The 20,917-nt window shown below is 39.0% G+C and overlaps 1 protein-coding gene across 1 annotated transcript in view; it reads left to right on the plus strand.

The window, feature by feature from the left end:
• GNAS (GNAS complex locus) overlaps positions 1–20,917 on the plus strand; it is a 125,238-nt gene that overhangs the window by 3,350 nt on the left and 100,971 nt on the right. The window contains exon 2 of the mRNA XM_029070346.2: positions 608–680. Coding sequence (XP_028926179.1) covers positions 608–680 — 73 coding nt within the window. The remainder of the gene's footprint in view (positions 1–607; positions 681–20,917) is intronic.

A 20,917-nucleotide genomic window follows, 5' to 3' on the forward strand; every position in this document is an offset into this window, starting at 1 on the left:
AAACATAATTAGGTTGGATTCTCTAGAAAGACTGACTAAAAGCTGTGGACAGTATGGATAGGGTTAGAAGGTCCACTTGAGGGGTGTGGGAAAGGTGACTTCTGCAGTCCAAGGTAGGAAAAATCAACAGAAGGAAATTGCTTTCTGAGCACATTTATGATCATAGGCTTGGTGGGACTGTGTGAAGCGACTTGTAAATTTCCCAGTTGGTTCAGTGGGGACGTGGACTCCATGGACATGCCTTTCTTTCTATTCCAGAAAGTGGTGATGGGCCCAGGGGATTGCTGGGGAGTTCAATTGATTTTTTTTTTTCCCCAAATGGCAAAATTGAAGCATTACTTCTTTTCCCTCTGCCTCTCTTCCTCATTCCTCAATTAAAATAAATCTTGTCATTACTCTGGGAGAAATAGATGGTGAAACACTTAAGGACCCCCGAGCTGGCAAATGACTTCAGCTGGACATTTATTTTTAGCAGTGATTGCAGTTTCAACAAGCTTACAGTTTGTTTCTTCTTTCATGTGCCTTGTACCCCTGGAAAGAACAACCCCATGTGCCCAAGTGTCTGTTCATGTTTCCTTTTAGAAACTGACTTACTTTCATTTTCTAGGTGCTGGTGAATCTGGTAAAAGCACAATTGTGAAGCAGATGAGGATCTTGCATGTCAATGGATTCAATGCTGAGTGAGTGCCTTTATGTTTTAGTCCTTTGTGGATGTTTTATATTTTGAACTTTTATAATTGATAAAGATGAGTGTTATTGTGGATTTTCCAGTTAGAATTCTGCCTATCAGTCTACATTTGGAAAAAATAAAGAAGTATTTTTATGTGTTAGTTTTTAATGGACCAAATGTGGGGGAAAAAACATAACATCTTTACTGTTCAGGTAAAAGAAGATTTATTTGAAGGAAAGTATTAGACACTGACTAGTTAGGCAGAATTCTGTCCTGCTGCCTTCACTGTATGAAGATTCTGCAAAGCGGACCAGAGAGTAAGTTTTTGTTGCAGTTTCTTTCATATCAATGGCAGAGTCTCATTAACCCTCTGCTATGAAACATTGATTCATACAGTTATAAACATTAATTTGTACTGGTAGTCCTGTCAGTCCTGAGCAAATTTGGTTTTCTTTTCCCAGCAAGGAAGCTTCATTTCAATTAGTTGCTTTACATTTTGGTTTAGGGAATTTGTCATATTTAGTGCCAGAAATAATTTGTTGGTATAAAGCTACTTAATTTTAAGAACTTTTTATGTGTTATTTTGCTAGTTCATTTGAATCCTTTGCAAGTTTAAGTGAGCAAATCATTTTAAGCCTGAAAACCTTCTCAACTGTTGGCCATTTGAATAGTCACTGTATGTTATGATCGTTCAAAGTGATTTACTTTTTTTATCTGATTTCTTCTGCTATCAGTTGGACAGAAAGATGACCGGGAGTGTCCATTTCTGCACAGGATATTTCATTGCGTTAGTTTTTGGCTACATTTTTTTGCAAGGGGAATAATATCTTGTTTATCTTTTCAAATGACACGTGATAGCTGGTCTATTGGAAGAGAGCAGCCGTAGAAGGAGAGTGGGGAAGAACTACAGCAGGAGTCATACAGGGGGTGTATATATGTGTATATATATGTGTGTGTGTGTATATATATATATATATATGTATATATATATATATATAGCGGTTGAGGTACAGGATTGGGAGAGGGCCAGAATTGCTCCAGAGAGAGCCAGCCCAGGGAGACATGGGGGACAGAGCCGGAAGACTGGTGAAATCGTTGGGGAAGCAGACCTCTCTCTTCCCCTGTCCCGCATACACCTTTCTCCACTCCAATTGCCTGGCTCGCCATCTGACTAAGGAGAGGCTGAGTTGTGCTTTTCACAGGCTCCCCAGAGTTTGATCATTTCTTCTTGGTCAAATCCCTGACAAAGCACAGGAGTTTCTGATAAACAGCCAGTATCCTTACTGTGTTATTACAGTTGGTAGGTTTTTGAAAACAATTTAAAGGGATGACAGTAAATGTTAGACCCTTCACTTACCTCTAAGTAATTTGATATTTTGAGAGCCAATTGTTTCCTTACTTTGCATCCTTTATATTGCTCTGTTTTCATCAGAAAAAACCCCCAGCAGTTTTCTGAAATGTTCGAAACTTCTGAAATGAATGCGCTTCTACTTGGTCAATTGCAGTAAAATTTAGAATGATTCTTTCACTTTTTTGCTGGTTAGAGCATATTTGAGAAGGGTGTGCTGGTTGCTCAGTATATGATAGCTGTGCCAAAAGGTTTGAGGCAATATATAGCTAGAGCGTTTTTCTCAACCCACGGTTTTAGATTCAATATGTAGCTGTCTGGAAGAAGATTAAGCTTTCTCTTAATAAACTTAGAGAAGTCTAGGGTAACATGTTTTTTGCTACTGTTTATAGGTTGGGTTAATTTCTTGGCTTGGGTAACATTTCCTGCCTAAATTTACCCTCAACAAGATTAAAATTTATGATGATATTTAAAATTAGATACAGTCCTTCCAGTGTTAGTTTTATGTTAAGATGCCAAGTTGCCCCAAAACTAATGGAAATACAAATTTGGCAAGATACACATGTAATGAAAGGAATACCACTTGATTTAAATTCCTCTCCTTGTCTGGAGAAAACAAAAACAAAATTACAGGAGAGCAGTTAAAATAGTAGTAACATATTACTGTCTTGGAGTCATGTATCTTTTCTCTTAGCAGTTCTAAATTATTGTATGTGTGTAATCTCATTTTTCACAGAGGTGGTATATCGTACTGCCCGACATCAAGTCAGTGTCGGATTTGGGACTAGAATTCTTTGGACTCTTGACTCACTAGGTGCCTCTGCTTGAACAATATTTTCAAAATTACACAAATTTAAAAGGTGTTATGATTATCCTTGATGGCTAATAAGATGGTTGCCTATTATTTTTTCTTGTTAGAAAACGCCTTAAATAAAGAACGAGCTTCTCGGTGAAACTAGCCTGGGTAACAAAACAAGAGAAAACAATAAATATCCTGGGTTGTTATGTTTGGTGTTTGTTTGAATGCAACATATAGTAATAGATGGAGAATTATTACACAGTTTTTCGGGTCTGGATTCCCTGGGCTGCAGTCAAGAGAACTTAGTACCTCAACCCCTCCATCCTAAAAGCCTCACTCATAGGTTTTCCCTGCATTTTGGTTAGAATTAGAGGAACTTTTTTTATGACAATGCATGTGTATCTGGATTCACTGTGATGCAGCGTTAAAGAGAAACAATTGTGTGCTGTTGAACACTGAGTACTGCAGTGAAGGGGGGGCGGGTTTCCTTAATGTGGGGTCTTGCAAGGATGCACGCTCACATGGTGCAGCTCTGATGTACCTCTAGAATAGTAGGTGAAGTGCAGCTAAGGTATTTGACCCAGAATCCCTTTTACATGGCACAGATTATCTCTGTTGTTCACATTAAGGATTAGTGTAGAAACTCTGTTGAAAACTTGGATGCCCTTGATTGGTCACCTCTGTGATATTTTTGTATTAGTATTAACACAGTGCAACTTCTAAGATGCATGTTGTTCTGTTTAAAAATAAAAACACAGACTTTACATACAGTTAATTTAAATATCTTGATGAATTATTTCATTGTGCCACAAGATTTTGGTAGGGGAAGGATGCAAGTTTCAAAATCGAATAAACCAGTAAATTGATGATCCAACTCTGCCCAAGATACTTAATTTTATAATTGGATTGATGTCAGGAGTGCATTGCATTTGAATATTTCAAAGCAACAATCTGACAGTGTTATAAATTGGTCATTTGGTTTCTCTAAGTCAAAATGTGATTTGGTTTTGTGATTGTGAGAAATTGGATGGTCAAAGTATGTAGTCAGGGAGTATATAGATTATAGAGAAGAGGAGGATGGTTAAAGATGTTATCAAAAGTTTACTTATAGTGAAGAGTGACGTACTCTAAATTGTGCATATGAGATGTCTAGAATTAGAAGGAACAAATTTTCTCTTTTTTTTTAGTATAGTGGAGTAGTGCATTTAAGGAATGGAAATGTGTTAACTTCAGTAGATATGATAAAAATAGTACTAAAATCCACTGACAAAACTCTTTTATTGAAAACTGGAGAATCCATTAAGTGAAAAATGTGTATATCAAAGCAAATAATTTGGCATTTACTGACTAAAAACTTCAAAATGTTTTAATAATTTTGAATCCTGAAATCAGAAGTGTCAGAATAAATTTTAGGTTTTTTTTTTCATTTTATGAATGACTTAGAATGAGTCATAAACTTAATTTTTCCTGAGTAATGTGTGAATGTGTGCATCTCTGCCATTAATATTACCTTGTCACAATTTCTGATACAGCGGTCACTAAAACTTCACAGCTGTCTCTGTCCATCTGCAAACAAAACATCCCATTTAGTATTTTGGGGGGAAAAAAAATTACATTTTAAAGTCATTTACCAAAACACTATGAAACAATCATCTCCTCTCTGGAAGAACCAAGGCATTTAATTTCTTTTTCAGTTTCTATAGATTTAACCAAAATGGGAGTGTAGAGTGTGAAAGAAGGCAGTTATCATATGAGCATGATCCAATGAAGGAAGACCATCCGGTGATGTGTCCTAAAGTACTCTACCCAGGGTACTAACAAATACTGTATCTTCGTATGATTATATTCTGCTTCTTATAGTATTCTTCAGCATTATTTATAATAACTCCATTTCTCTGATCCCATTCATAACTACTCTTTACAGACTAAGGATTCAGATATTCTGGCAATTCATTTATTTCTGTATATGAAATAAACCCTTTCAGAATAGTTTTTTTCCCCTCTAGCAATAAACAGATAAACTATCTTGAGGGGGAAAAAATATATTGGGTTGTTGGGGGTGGGGGTGGGGTCTGTCAGTTTAGATATTAAAGTCCATAAAAGTATGTTTCCCAGGAATATGAAAACTTTTTTTTACCCACAAAATTCTTTAAAAAAAATTTCTGTTTAAAAAATATGGGGAAAGTGTTAGTGTACTAGCCGAATGAAATCATGTAGGAGAAAATGCTGAGCTAATCTTCTGATAATAATTATGGTATTTAAGTGCTTACTATGTTTGGATGCTACACTAAGCACTGATGCTCTGACAGTGATTTTAATTTAGAGAAAAGGTTCTGTAATGTGTTTTGTCTCAAGAATTGACAAGGCAGTGTATCTTTACAAGGATGGTTACACAATAATAAGCTGACAGTGTACCAGTTGGGTAAATATTATGATTAAAACTGGGCACTGCATACATTTTTAAATGGCTGCAACCACTGTTTACTAAAATTAGATGTTTTTCTCTCAAATCTGATGGGATAAAATTGTGAATTGATGGAATTGTTAAAATGCTACATTTTCTAACAGAAGGAGCCCCCCGCCCCCCACATACACAAAACATTGAAAGTTGTGAGGAAGGGCTTAACCAAAAATAAATGCTATTTTGTACTACAGACAATACATTTAAGCCATAACTTCTCCTTTCTTATAAAAAGAGGAAGAGAAGTTCCCAGTCTGATTCCTTTTGTGGAGGAAGATGTAGGTAACCTCAGAGGATTTTATATTTAGCCTTTGAGTGACATGCTAGGAAATATCCACATGGGGTCTTATTTTATTTCTGATTCAATCTTTTCAGTCTCTTCTAGCAGTATCGGAAACAAAGGTTTCACTTCAAGAACTTTTATGGTTCTTGAGCTCTAAGTTTAAGATTCCCTATGGAATGGTGCCAAAGGGATCACTTGAGAGAGAGTGTGGCACAGCTTCATCAAATTGCTCTTTTTCTATTCAAAGAACTTGGTGAGCTTGACCAGGTGTTATTTTTGAATAGTCAGATTTCCTTAAATGTGAACGCTCAGCCTGTTGCCTCACTGATGGTTTCATTTATTTTTTTTCCCCCGTATGGTGGTTCTGTATTAATTTGACTTTGAAAAGAGTGGTTGAAAGGCACCTTTTTAGGAATCCCATTTAATTAGCTTGATCTGTTCAATTCTTAAAATTTAATGGCAGGAGAAATATATTAACATGGGTTGAAACTTTTCAAATGCAGAGTCATCTGGAAATCGTGGAATTTTTGTTTTGAAAATCTTGAATTGTTAATGTACTAATATATGCTAGTGCTCCACACACATTATACATTAGAGTGCTTTGCACATAGTAGGCGCTTAACAAATACCATCATTATTATTTAGTAAGTACTATTGACTTATTGAAACTGCTGGAAGGAGAGAAGACCTGTGGAAATTTGAGAGAAGTATAGCACCCCTCAGGATTTGAGATTCAAGGGCATAAGCAAAGACAGGAGACCGCAGTAGAGCGTGGCTGAGTGACTGCATTTAGATGGGACAGGAAGAGATGGGTCCATAGACATGGTGATGGGTCAGAGGTCACCTCTCTCTCTCTGTCATCTCCTACCCTTTTTTGAAAAAAAAGGTATTTGTTTAGCACTACGTGGCAGGCACTATATTAAACGCTGGGGTGGATACAGTTAATCAGGTTAGCCAAAACCCATGTCTCACATTGAGCTTGCAGTCTTAATCCCCATTTTACAGATGAGGTGACTGAGGCTTAGAGATGCTAAATGGCTTACTCAAGGTCACAAAGACCAGCAGCAGAGCTGGGATAAAAACCCAGGTTCTCTTCCTCCCATGCCCATACTCTTTCCTCTACGGCACACAGCTTTGATCATTCTAGTCTCTGCTCTAGTTTGCATGTATTCAAATTGCTTGCTGAGAATGACAGGTCAGGAACCTGGGTATTCTCACAGGAATGCCTGAAATGAAAGAATCTAGGTATGTTTTAAGTGTGTGAGGGTGGGGAGGTGGGGAGAGGGGAGTGGAGAAAGACTGAAGGCCCCTGGTCTGTGCCAATTGGAATTGCTAATGTTAGTTGCATGCTTACTCAGTTATACAGATGGCAGAAATATGTTTTCAGAAGTATGTAGACACATTCAATCTTTATCCATTTTTTTCTCTCCATGCCTCTATCAATAACTAAATTGGAAATATAGGCAGGTTCATAGGGTTAAAATAACCCCCAAATACTTGCACCCTGGGGTTACCATCTGCAGTACAGATCTGCTGTACATCCAGCCCCAAGGGTTCGTTCAGTCATCCAAGGTAAACCATTCCTTCCCTGGCGCCTCCTCCCCTCCTCCATCATCCCTGCTCATGCAACTTTCTTGACTCCTCCCCCTCCCCCATCCCTGCATTCATTCATTCATTCAATAGTATTTACTGAGGGCTTACTCTGTGAAGAGCACTGTACTAAGCATTTGGAAAATACAATTCAGCAACAGTGACAATCCCTACCCATCAAGGGGCTCCAGTCTAGAGGAGGGAGAGACAGACAACAAAACAAAAAAAGTAGACAGGCATCAATACCATCAAAATCGAAAAAAAGAATTATAGATATATACATCATTAATAAAATAGAGTAATAAATATGTACAAATATACACAAATGCTTTGGGGAGAGGAAGGGGGTAGAGCAGAGGGAGGGAGTAAGGGCAATGGGGAGAGGAGGAGGAGCAGAGGAAAAGGGGGGGGGGCTTAGTCTGGGCAGGCCTCCTGTAGGAGGTGAGCTCTCAATAGGGCTTTGAAGAGGGGAAAAGAACTAGTTTGGCAGATGTGAGGAGGAAGGGCATTCCAGGACGAAGGTAGGATGTGAGCCAGGGGTTGATGGCGGGATAGGCGAGAATGAGACACAAGTGAGGAGGTTAGCAGCAGAGGAGCGGAGTGTGTGGGTTGGGCTCTAGATGGAGAGAAGGGAGGTAAGGTAGGGGGCAAGGTGATGGACAGCTTTGAAACCAATAGTGAGGAGTTTTTGCTTCATGCAAAGCTTGATAGGCAACCACTGGAGATTTTTGAGGAGGGGAGTGACATGGCCAGAGCATTTCTGTAGAAAAATAATCCGATTGAAGTATAGATTGAAGGGGGGATCTCTGCACCCCAGGTTCATCTCTCCCCATATCCCTGGTTCTGTCTTTGTCTTGGTCTAACTTTAATTCTAATGACAGGTACAGCTGCGGTTCCCAGTCCCCCCGACTACTTGGCCACCCCAGCCAAAGCGTAGGGACAGGAATTGACTGGGATGAGGCGGCAGAGGTCTGGAAGGATTCGGCCTCCTTTTTCTCCTCTTGCTCATTCCATTCCAGTGTGTCCCTACCCTATACCTGTAGTTTTGAGTGGAATGAGACTACAATCTGAGAAGTGGGAGAGGGTTGGGAGGTGGCAGTGACCACGTTCACAGCAGCAACAGCTGTTGTTACGGTTAAAGTTAAAATGGGGGAAAAAACCCACCCACGACTGTGAGGAGGGAGACTGTAGGAGCAGGCGTCTTAGGATAGGAAAGCTGCAGGAAATAAGAGAAGGTGTCGGAGGGGGCAGGGAGGTATTTACAGTGTAATTTTTACTTACTGCAATTGCTTCACTGTCACATTGGGCTTAGTTTTGGCTTGGAGACTATAAGTGCCTGTGAACATACAGGACAACATACCACAGTACAATGATTCATTCTTTCAGTCGTATTTATCGAGCGCTTACAGTGTGCAGAACACTGTACTAAGTGCTTGAGAGAGTACACTACAACAATAAGCAGACATAGTCTCTGCCCACAATGAACATACAGTCTATGGTGGGGGTGAGACAGAAATTAAAATAAATAACATGTAATAATAATGATGATGGTATTTAAGCACTTACTATGTGCCAAGCACTGTTCTAAGCGCTGGGATAGATATAAGATAATCAGGTTGTCCCACGTGGGGCTCACAGTCTTAATCCCCATTTTACAGATGAGGTAACTGAGGCACAGGGAGGTCAAATGGCTTGCCCAGGGTCACACAGCAGACAAATGGCAGAGCCGGGATTAAAATCCATGTCCGCTGACTCCCTAGCCTGTGCTCTTTCCACTAAGCCATGCTGTACATAAGGGCTGTGAGGCTGGGTTGGGGCATGAACAAAGGAAGCAAGTCAGGGTGATGCAGAAGGAAGTGGGAGAAGAGGAAAGGGGGGCTTAATCAGGAATCCTCTTGGAAGACATAGGCCTTTTGGATGAGATGTGCTCTCAATAAGGGTTTGAAGAGGGAGAGAGTAATTGACTGTTGGATTTGAGAAGCAGCATGGCGTAATGAGAAACAGCATGGCGAAGTGGATAGAGCATGGGCCTGGGAATCAGAAGGTCAAGGGTTCTAATCCCAGGGATGCCATTTGTCTGCTGTGTGACCTTGGACAAGTCACTTCACTTCTCTGTGCCCCAGTTACCTTGTCTGTAAAATGGGGATTGAGACTGTGAGACCTACGTGGGACAGGGACTGTGTCCAGCTCGATTTGCTTGTATCCACCCCTGTGCTTAGTACGGGGCCTGGCACATAGTAAGCGCTTAACAAATGCCATCATTATTTGAGGAGGGAGGGTGTTACAAGCCAGAGGCTGGATGTGGGCAAGGGGTCGGTGGCAAAATGGGCAAGATCAAGGCACAGTGAGAAAGTTACCAGTAGAGGAGTGAAGTGTACAGGCTGGGTTGTAGTAGGAGGGTGGCGAGGTGAGGTAGGAAGGGGCAATGTGTTTGAGTGCTTTAAAGCCAATGGTGAGGAATTTTTGTTTGTGGAATTTGGTGAGTTTTGATGCATTCAATGTGCAACTTGTTTTTCAAAGAACATTAACATGGTTTATCTTGGGGTATATGGCTAGTAAGATTATTCCAATCTGAGCTTCTATTACCAGGCATCAGCCACCATTCTCAAGTTAATTTGAACCTAAGCATTTCATTTTACCTGATCCACATTTTTCCTTATTTTGAGGGTATTAATAACACTTCTTAGGTTGGAAAACTAAAGAATTCATTTTTCATAAGGCTCTTGGTTGAAAACATGTTAGAGGTGCACGATATTTATTTTTTAACTTAGTATTTTGATCTTATGTGACCAGTTTGCTCAGACTGAATCCGTTTGGCTGCATTTTACTCTTAGTCCAAATACATTGAAGGAAGTTGCATCCATATTAATCCCATTATTTGGATATAAATGAAAAAAAATGCCACCAGTCTGTGGGTTATTGGTATTTTTTACAAATACCAATGAAAAGCCCTGCTTATGAATAACAGTTGATTTCTGAGGTCCAGAAGTGATTTACTGGATTAGTATAGAGTTACTGCAACTGATCATAATATGAACATGTTTTGGAATGACTGGAGCTTTTTTTTTCTTCATTGTATAAGACTCTGACCTGCAAAGGGCAGCTGGGACCCAATGTGCATGTTTTTTACACTCAGTAGCTTTTTCTTATTAGCTTTTAGCAAAAGAGTGAGGTATATAATAAGGATGGGGCTCAGAAAGGCTTGATTTTGTTATAATGAATTTATTAGAAAGGTATTTCACAGTACTTCAAATGTGTGATTTCAGTGCAGCTGCCTTCCAAGAGGGAAATAAGCATGACTGATAATATTAAGTGTCTGAATTACATTTGGTGGTGCTTAATCCCGTTAAAAAGAAGAGAAGCTCTGATTTTGTTTACTATGTGGCTGTTTCACATTCTCACCCTCTAAAAATATTAACATTTCTTGTTTCCATTTTCATAAAAATGGTAAGTGTTATGCATCCATGGTCATCTCTTCTACTGTTTTGCCCATTACAGAAATCTTCCTGCCATAGCCATCAATTTCTCTCACTTCAAGTGTCTGTACGTTTTTAAACCAACATAATTTGTGTTTTAGAGTTTGTTTTTCTGTCTCTCCTCAATTCTCTCAGGAAAGCTGTTGGGTTAGAATTCTGGAATTGTTTTTAAACTACTGAGATATGTGAGCAGAATTTTTCCTCAGCTCTCTAATCCATCAAAGCAAGGATTCCTTTAAAAAAAAAATTGCTAGTGACAGAATCTTATCCTGAAGATGCTTTACATTGCAGAGAATGTCTGAATGGAGATCTAACTCTGAGGAAATCCTAGCATTGATATTTATGGGTGTGAGTTAGGGTATTTTTATCAGTTTGTTCACTTACCCAAACCACATATAGCAATATGCTTGTTAGGGTTTTTGGTTTTTTTTTTGCCTCTGTTCCTTGAATGGAACAGAAAAGCTGAGATTTGAGAAGTAGCATAGTCTTGTGGAAAAGGCTCAGGCCTGTGAGTCAGAAGACCTGGGTTCTAATCCTGAGTCTGCTAATTGCTTGCTGTGTGTTCATGGGCAAGTAACATACCTTCTCTGTGCTTCGGCTTCCTCACGTCTCAAGTGAAGATTAAATACTTGTTCTCCCTCCCACTTAGACTGTCAGCACCATGTGGGACAGGGACTGTATCCAACCTGCCCCTGTACTTAGAACAGTGTTTGACACATAGTAAATACTTGACAAGTACCATAAAAAAGGTATTGTTTTAAAATGGCAGTTTACATATGTACAATAAAGTGGAATTTCCACTTGAAAATTTGGAAGAGATTGTTCACCTTCTTCTCTCCTTAAAGATATTGAGAGGGTAACAATATTCTTACTTTGTCCTCCAGGGCTTAGTAGAATACTCTGCACACAGTAAATACTTAACTAAGAAATACCATTCCAAAAACATTGTTTTTAATCTTAGTGTATTGTAAGAGTGCTCCCATAAATTTCTTTACCCCTGATTCTTTGTATTTGCAATTAAAACCTCAACTCTGACATTTTTGAATATGGAAAGAAAAAATAATATGCTGATATATGGGTAAAGGGACATATAGACATCTCCAATTTCTAGTTTTTTTGTCCCGTTTAGTTTCAGATGCATTCAAGGGATTGAGCTTCCCTGATGTGTATTTATTCTGTAATGATTGTGATGGATGAAAGATGATGATGATGACTATACAGAGCTCTGCTCTATGACATTTAATTTCTTTATTTGATTTTTTAGGACATCTGGGGAAGGAATGTAGGTTCCCATGCATTATCAAATAATTAGTCCAATGCATTATGTATCTTCAGATTGAAATCCAGTAGGCAGAGCAAGAAATGAAGAAATGAGGATTTCTGTGTTCATGTTCTAACTTTATTAGATAGCAAAGTCACTGTTAAAGTAATGTCTTTATCTCTCTGCTTAATGCTAAATTTATTAAAAATGTGGTATCATTTTGAGATCATATGTTGAAATATCAGAAATGTTTAAATAATTATTTTGATTTTATATTTTGTTCTCTGAGCTTACCCAAACCAGATCTCTGACCACAGTTCTAGAGAGTAGCGATAATCAACTATTTGTAGTACAGGACTAGAGCTTAGAAATGCAGTTTGAATTGAAAAAGCACAACCATGTTCCAATATTCACAGGACCATTCCCATTAACTACTTATGAGGTTTTGCCTTTAATTCACGGTTTGGATTTTGAGGGCTTTTCATTGAAAATGTTGGTATTTAATTGGTAAAATAGTTTAAAGACATTTTTCTGAAAGACATGAGAGTTTGTCTCAGGAAATGACAAGCAAAGTTCAGCCTGGTCTTCTATTTTTGTCATCTGCCTTACTTAGAACTATAAAACATGTTGTAAAGATTGTGCCCTGGTGAGTTAGCTACCTGTTGCCTACCATATTCTCAAAAGGGTTATGAAATAAGTCATTGTGCTAACTCCCTGCTGAATGTACTTTTAGTCAAGCACCAGAAAATAATTATCTCTCCCTGCTGCACCTGTTTAGACTCCCAGGAGTGCTGAGCTAATGGAGCAGGCAGACATATGGAATTCTTCCCACTGAGGCTGTAGATCGTCTCAATAGGCATTCTGGTTTAGCCTTATAGTAGCAACCAAGGGACTGATTTGGGGGTTGCTCATATAAGTATGTTTTTGTTGTTTAACCATTTATTTAGGTTGGACGTTGAATAACAGGCTTTTTAGTCATTTAAATACTATTTTAATCAGTTTATGAAAAGAGGAATATGGGACTCTCTGAATTGCCTCAAAGCTCTGTAATTGTTTGAGATTTCCCAACCCCTTCAGGTTTTGGGGATGACCTAGGCAGTCAATGGTTGTTGGGATTGAAACTGGGAGGAAATCTGCTGCTTTCAGGCATTGGCTTGGAAATCGTCAGCCAGGGGCAGATGGTGGTAAAGTGCCCAAAACAGAATGCAGCATCAATAAGAAAACATATCTGCAACTGTAGATCCTCTTAAGCCTCCTGATCTGGCAGCCATTATCCTATTCTTCTGTAGCTTGCCCAGCTCCGGTTTTCTGAGCACTGAGATATCTCTGAGGGTAAGGAAGTAGTTTAGTTCCTAATAATGAATGTATGTGCGTGCGGGTGCATTTGAGTAAGTGATTGAGTGTGCAGGAAGATATGTAAGGGAAAGCCAGGAGAGAAAGTGATAGAAGAGAGGTGAAAGGAAGAACAAAGAGAAGAGGAATGAGGAAGTAAGTAAGAGGAAGAAGATGATGGGGACACAGTGAAAAGAAGGGAGGGAGGGAAAAGAAATGTATTATCTCAGTGGAGACTTCTAATATGGATAGAAGTTACAGTAATATCATGCTGTGGATCAGTTGTCCTGGTATTTTACCTTTAAAAAAGCACGTGAGCAAATTACATTGGTTATGCTTCTGTTATTATTGCTTTATTGTATAACCGTGTTTATATATTCCCGATTGGGCTGTAAAATTCTTAAGGACAGGCCTGTGTTTCTTATTCTCTCTAATCCCCTTAGAACCTAGGCAGTGCTGTGTCTACAGTTGTTCCTCAGAAAATCTCATTGAAAGACAAAAAGTTTACTTCTGAATAACAGAATAACGGTGGGATTTATATTCTCCCAAATGATTTCCAAATTATTAGCTATTGGCATTTGCATTAAGATTCATGCTATAAATTGCTTTAATCAGGGTTATTGATTAAATGCCTACTCGGTGCAGACTATACCATGCCTGGCACAGAGTAAGCACTTAACAAACATCATAATTATTATACCACCATATTAACACTTCGAATAGTACCAGAATACCCAGTCCCTTCCCATAAGGAGCTTGCAAGTCTACTGGATATAAGGACAAAACAAAGCTATACTATTCAACCTGAATTGAACAATTCTTCATTAATGTTGGAAAATTGTCAGCAAAATAAGCTTTTACTTTGCAGCTTCCTTCAAAGATTTATAATTATATTGCAACTCATTTCATATTGTGATGTTATTCTTCGAATTAAAGGTTAGATAATAGTTTAGGGATGTTTATCGTGGGACCATTTTGATTCCCTGTAAAAGGATTTTCATATTTTCTAGAGTTTCTGCAACAGATATTAATTTATAACACAAGTTATGGGAACATAAGTTATGGAAAATCATACCCATGCCTGATAGAACTACATTTTCAAGGAATATAACCCAGTTGTGTCATGGAGTATATCTGTATTGGGATTTAAGTGTTCTTTTTTTCCTACCGCAGTTTAGTGTGTTTAAAAAAAACAGCTTCTAATTTTACCCTTTTTTTTTTTTTCATTTTTACTGATCCTGTATGTGTTCTTGTTCAGTTTTGGTTTTGAGCAAGTTATTTGACTCATTTACTGAGAAGATATGACTGGAAGCATTCATATGAAATCATTTGAAATTGAGCCTGACTGAATGTATTCACAATTTTCACAGTGCCTGCACTTATATGTGCTTCTATATTATTTTTATTTTTTATGGTATTTGTTAAGTGCTTGCTTTGTGCCAGGCTGTATTAAGCACTGGCTTAGATACAGGATTGTCAGGTTGGACACAGTCCCTGTCCCATTTTACAGATGGGGTAACTGAGGCACCGAGAGGTTAAGTGACTTGCCCAAGGTCACAGAGCAGACAAGTGGCAGACCCGGGATTAGAGCCCAGGTCTTTCTGACTTCCAAGCCCATGCTCTCTGCACTACGGTACATTGTTTCTAAGTATCATGGAAATAAATCTATCTTAAGGTTTGGGATTTTATTTACTTACAAGATGATTTAAGTTATAATAATAAAGTCATGGCTGAAATGTATTTGAAAAGTTGAGTGAAAAACTGCACACTCTGATAGCTTCATGTCCTGCTAGATTTAAGTTCCATAAGGACAGGGATTGTGTCTATTTTAATACACTTAATAGAAAATATGTTGTCACTCTGCCTTTGGAATTGCCATTTTAAAATAGAATGGATAATTTTCAGCAGAATTATTTTAGGACAGTTACTCAGAGGAATAATTCTATTAATATAAACATGAAACATAACCATATTGAGTGGTTTATGCTTTAAAATAAAAATATTTTTTTAAAAGACTAGAATAAATTAATATTGAAGGTGTATTTTTGGCCATATTTATTGTACGGTATATGATTATTCTATTGGCTTGATAAATTCCCCTATCAGATTATTTTTGTCATTGCCAAAATTTTGTTTTTATGAATTATTTATAATGTTATGTTACTGTATAAACTCAAAGTTACCTTATCCGGATAAAAAGCAGTCTACAGTAATCTTCACTGTATTGCTGTTTAAGCAGTAAAGTTTTTTTTTAATTGAAGATAAAGCAATAGGAGATGAATGGACTAATGAAGTTCTTTCTAGCTATCCTTTCATTAGCCCTTGTGGGAATTTGTGATGTGGGATGTGTAGGATTGTGAGCCTAGCAACTATAAAAGTGAAAAATTGTATTGCTTCCACCTCCTTCACTCCACAGAAACTGCTCTTTCTAAGGTCACCAATGACCTCATTCTTGCCAAATCCAACAACTTCTACTCGATCCTAATCCTCCTTGATCTTTCAGCTGCCTTTCTACAAGAACACGGGCCTGGAGGTCAGGAGGTCATGAGTTCTAATCCCAGATTTTACACTTTCTGCTATGTGACCTTGGGCAAGTCACTTCACTTCTCTGGGCCTCAGTTACCTCATCTGTAAAATGGGGATTAAGACTGTGAGCCCCACGTGAGATGGGGGCTGTGTCCAACCTGAGTTGCTTGTATCCACCCCAGCGCTTCATAAAGTGCCTGGTACATAGTAAGTGCTTAACCAATGCTATTATTATTATTATCATTATTATGGACCTCCCCCTTCTTCTGAAAACATTATCTAACATTGGCTTCACTGACACTGTACACCGCTGGTTCTGCTTTCTCTCAGGCCGCTCCCTCTCTGTGTCTTTCACAGGATGCTCCTCTCCCTCTCACCCTCTAACTCTGGCAGGGATCCCTTAAGGCTCAGTTCTGGGTCCCCTTCTATTTTCTATATAAACTCACTCCATTGGAGAACTCATTCACTTCCATGGGTTCAACTACCATTTCTACATGGATGATTTCCAAATCTACCTCTCCAGCTCTTATCTCTCTCCTCTGCAGTTTCACATTTCCTCCTGCCTTCGGGACATCTGTAAATGGATGCCCGCGCATTGAACTTAACATGTCCAAAACAGAAGTCCTCATCTTCCCACCAAAAACCTGTCCTTCCTGAGATTTTCTCAACATTGTAGATCATGCCACCATCCTTCCTGTCACCCAAGCCCGTAACCTTGGCATGATCCTCTACTCATCTCTCTTATTCAACCCCCATATTCAGTCTATCACAACATCTGCTTTCACAACATCTCTAAAATTTGCCATCCTCTCTCCATCCAGTGCTTCTACATTGATCCAAGCACTTATATCCTTCCTGGAATACTGCATCAACCTTCTCCCTGATCATCCTGCCTCCTGTTTCTCCCCACTCTAGTCCTTTCTTCACTCTTTTACCCATATCATCCCCTAAAAGCTGTAAACTCATTGTGGGCAGGGCATGGGTCTACCATCCCTGTGGTATTATTCTCTCCCCAGTGCTTTGTACAGTGCTCTGCCCACAATAAGTGCTCAGTAAATTCCACTGAATAATCATATACTTTTCTAAAAAAAAAGAATTCAGTTCATGTTTCCTTAGTCCTCAGGAGCCTCCAGTGGTGGCACATCCATCTCTGCTTCAAACCCCTCTCGTTCACCCCACACATCCTATCCGTTACCAAGACCTGCCGGTTTCACCTCTACAATATCGCCAAGATCCGCCCTTTCCTCTCCACCCAAACGGCTACCTTACTATTACGGGCTCTCGTTATATCCCGGCTAGACTACTGTCTCAGCCTTCTCTCTGACCTCCCTTCCTCCTCTCTCGCCCCGCTCCGGTCTATTCTTCACTTCGCTGCCCGGCTCATCTTCCTGCAGAAACGATCTGGGCATGTCACTCCCCTTCTTAAACAACTCCAGTGGTTGCCTATCGACCTCCGCTCCAAACAAAAACTCCTCACTCTAGGCTTCAAGGCTCTCCATCACCTTGCCCCTTCCTACCTCTCCTCCCTTCTCTCTTTCTACCGCCCACCCCGCACGCTCCGCTCCTCTGCCGCCCACCTCCTCGCCGTCCCTCGGTCTCACCTATCCCGCCGTCGACCCCTGGGTCACGTCCTCCCGCGGTCCTGGAACGCCCTCCCTCCTCACCTCCGCCAAACTGATTCTCTTTCCCTCTTCAAAACCTTACTTAAAAATCACCTCCTCCAAGAGGTCTGTCACTGTGTCCAACCTACCCCGGAGCTCAGAACAGTGCTTGACACATTATAAGCGCTTAACAAATATCGTCATTATTTTTCGTATTTCTCCGCACAAAGTAAGTGCTCGATTAAATACAATGGTTGATTGATTCATACTGTGACAGAGCTCTGAATCATTGTTTTGAGGAGGTACAAAGGAGAAGACATTCTCCTTGTTTTCCAAGAGCTTACTATCTAACTGGGTGTGTTAGGAGATCAGGATTAATGTAAGCATGTCACGTGGTGATGAAGAGCAGCAGTAGAACAAAGCAACGGTGATGAAGTCAGCCCAGGGAGACCCGAAGCAGAAGCACTGACCCCATTACTGAGCTGGATCTCTTTGGCTCCTCTGCTCCCTTTCTTCCTTAACCCTCATAGGTTTTCATAACTCCCTCACACCTACTTACCTTGTGGTCCTTTTATATGCCCACCAAAGGAGGGGCAGGCAGATGTCGATTGGTCAGAAATGGATGAATGACCAGAAGCTGGATCTCCCTTCCCCATCGTGTGCCAGACCACCACTTTCCCTACCTTCGAAGAGAATGGTTTCTAGGATTTAGTAAAGTAGATTAAAAAATTACAGGAGAGGGCAGGATTAAGCTAAAGATATTACAAAGGTCAATAAGGGTTTTGCCAAAATGACATTTAGCATATAAATTTTAGTGACAGCTGTCATGAATAAAGTGAATGTAGGCCAGAACAGGCACTGTTTTTATTATTATGTCAAAAGCAGGGTTTTCTGCTCCTTTGCACACTTCATTATATGGGTGTCTCTACCCTCTTCTATATGTTAAGGTAAAAAGTTCACGTGTACATGTTATTGTCTTCAAATCTCATTTGGCATTGAGTTTTAATAGTAAATATTTTGAAAACAGTCTGAAGACTATAGCTGAATTGAAATTAAAATTTTATCGATGCATAATAAAAGAAAGATAGATTTAGTGACTCTTTTGAAGAAAGAAACGGTCCCAAGGCCTGTCATAATCAAATTGCCCTATGGAAGAGTAAAAACACAAAGCCTTGATTCTACAGTATTAGTTGAAGGTACAGAAGATAGTGATTCCACTTTCTTCAGAGAATTCTGTTCTAAGTTCTTTGACTTGGAGAGGCGTTGTTGTGGCATGGTAGCCTCTGGTTGTCTTCCCATAACTTTTATATTTCCTTTTCAGTTGTGTAGAAGGACTGTTGAATATTCAAATGCCCTAGTTATTCCATCAGTCTTCCCAGAAACCTAGTCACTTAACTTCATTATATGACTGACTTTCATGTTTATTAGAGTCCTCAAGGGAAGTTTTTTGCATTTAAAAATTCTAGGGACCTAATCACTGCTGCCTCATGGTCCTGAAAGAACCTTTAAAATGTAGTCAGTGCTATCAAAACGTGTTTTTTCATTTCACATTTTGGGTAGACAAGTTGAGGAATTAGGGACTGGCCTCCCACTTCCTCATGTCAGTCTATATAGAATAAAGAAGCAGTCGTGGTGTGTGTGCAATGTTAGCCAAGGTGTAGGCACTACAATTTCATCTTCACACCTACTTCTGTGGTGTAGGCACTACAATTTCTTCTTCACACTTACTTCCATGTTAAAAGAGAACTGACTGGACCAGTGAAGAATCCAACGGTTTATAAGGTGGAAGTGCCATAGACTGATCCCTAATCTTGAGAAGTTGTGTCACATGCATGGTATTGGCCTTAGAGAGGTCAGGTGAGAGTCTGATAAACTCAACATATCTTTTATGTGTTACCCTATGTTTTATATTCATAATGTATTGTAATGTCTGTCTCCCCTTCTAGACTGTAAGTTCCTGGAGGGCAGGGGACGTGCCTTCCGACTCTGTAGGGTACTCCCTCAAGCTCTTAATTCAATGCTCTGCACACAGTAAGTGCTCAATAAATACCATAGATTGATTACTCATGCAGGAGACCTGTGGTACTGATTGCTCGATAGATGGGCAGCAACATCGTTAGACAGCATTCTTGGTGTCTGGTACTTCTGCTTAAGAAACTGGAATGGAGAAGTGACTTGAAAATGTATCTTAAATTGCTTCTCTTCCTCAGTCAGGTGCTCCACAGAACCTTGTAGATCAAAAACCAATAGTAAAATCAAATACAAAGCTCAGCAAAGGGCAGTCTTTGTCTCCACAATGCAGATGAAACTTTCGATTATACTTTGGTCTCTCCAGTAACACCTACACAAAGGGATAGAATTTCCTCATTCTTCTATGGACAATTATAGCCTAAATGAAGAATAGGATATTGTTTCTAATTATCTTTGGTATTCAGTATTGCTTTAAGGTAAAAAGATGATCGGGTTCCAGAAAAATTGCTCTTGGTGCTTTACCAGTATGAAAATAATCTTATTCAACTTTAGGCCATTTTCAGCATAAATCTCAGGTTTCATATTTAATTTTTCTTTTTTGTCACAAGCCAAGCAATGATTCCAGTAATGCAAGAAGGAAAAAGACACCAACTAAATATCTTCCCAAGAAATAAGTCAAAAAAGAGGTCGCCAAGGGTATTTTCTAAAGGAAATGAGATTGTTTTAAAATCATGACTCTTAAAGCAAAATCTTTCCCAAGAAAATCATGTGGCTTGAGCTTTTTTTAAGCCTTTTAAGATAACTTAACTCTCAAGTCAAGATTTTGAACATCTTCAGTGAAGGCTTTAAGATAGTTGCCTGTTGTAATTTTTCACCTGACAGTTATATTTAAAGTTATTATTTTCAGGTTTTGTCCATTGCAGCAATATGTTAAAACAGTCCATAGCATCTGATTCCCATTATAAGAAGTCTGTCTTTGCTTTAGCAAGAGTATTCTATAGTGATTCAGTCACAAGAATTGTCATGAACTGCTCTAATAGCAGTTTTGATGTCAAGAAGTTGTATCATATGGGAAGATTGGTCCTCAATGACAGTTAACCTGATTTACCCAGGGTTTTTTTTAAATCTAAAGAACATAGATTATTCTATAATTGTATTGGTATAAATAATTATTTTTTCATCATTCTGGCAAATGGTATTTGGAATTCCTAAGCAAATGGGTCCAAGAGCACCATGGATAATTGTAAACTTGGTTAGTACAGAGGGGTGGTAATTATGAAATGAGTGATTTACATTAAAATTATCGTTTTTACAGTAGCTATTCATAAAGTAGCATGAACAAAAACTACTGGAGTATTTTTATCATTCTTTGAGATCCTTTCCTGAATCTTTTTTTTACAGATAGAAAGAAATGAATTACCCATTTCCAAATTAGTGATGGGTTTGGTTTGTAATTTTTCAAAGTGAAATTCAACTTCCTATTCCCAGTTTCATATTCTCCTTGCTAGGTCATGATCATTTTAAAAGTATTTCATGGAGAAAAACTATAAGTAACTTTTAAAACTTCGTCGTATTTTCACAAATGGGATACCACTGGCT

Source organism: Ornithorhynchus anatinus, chromosome 8 (assembly GCF_004115215.2).
Source record: "Ornithorhynchus anatinus isolate Pmale09 chromosome 8, mOrnAna1.pri.v4, whole genome shotgun sequence".
NCBI classification, from domain to species: domain Eukaryota; kingdom Metazoa; phylum Chordata; class Mammalia; order Monotremata; family Ornithorhynchidae; genus Ornithorhynchus; species Ornithorhynchus anatinus.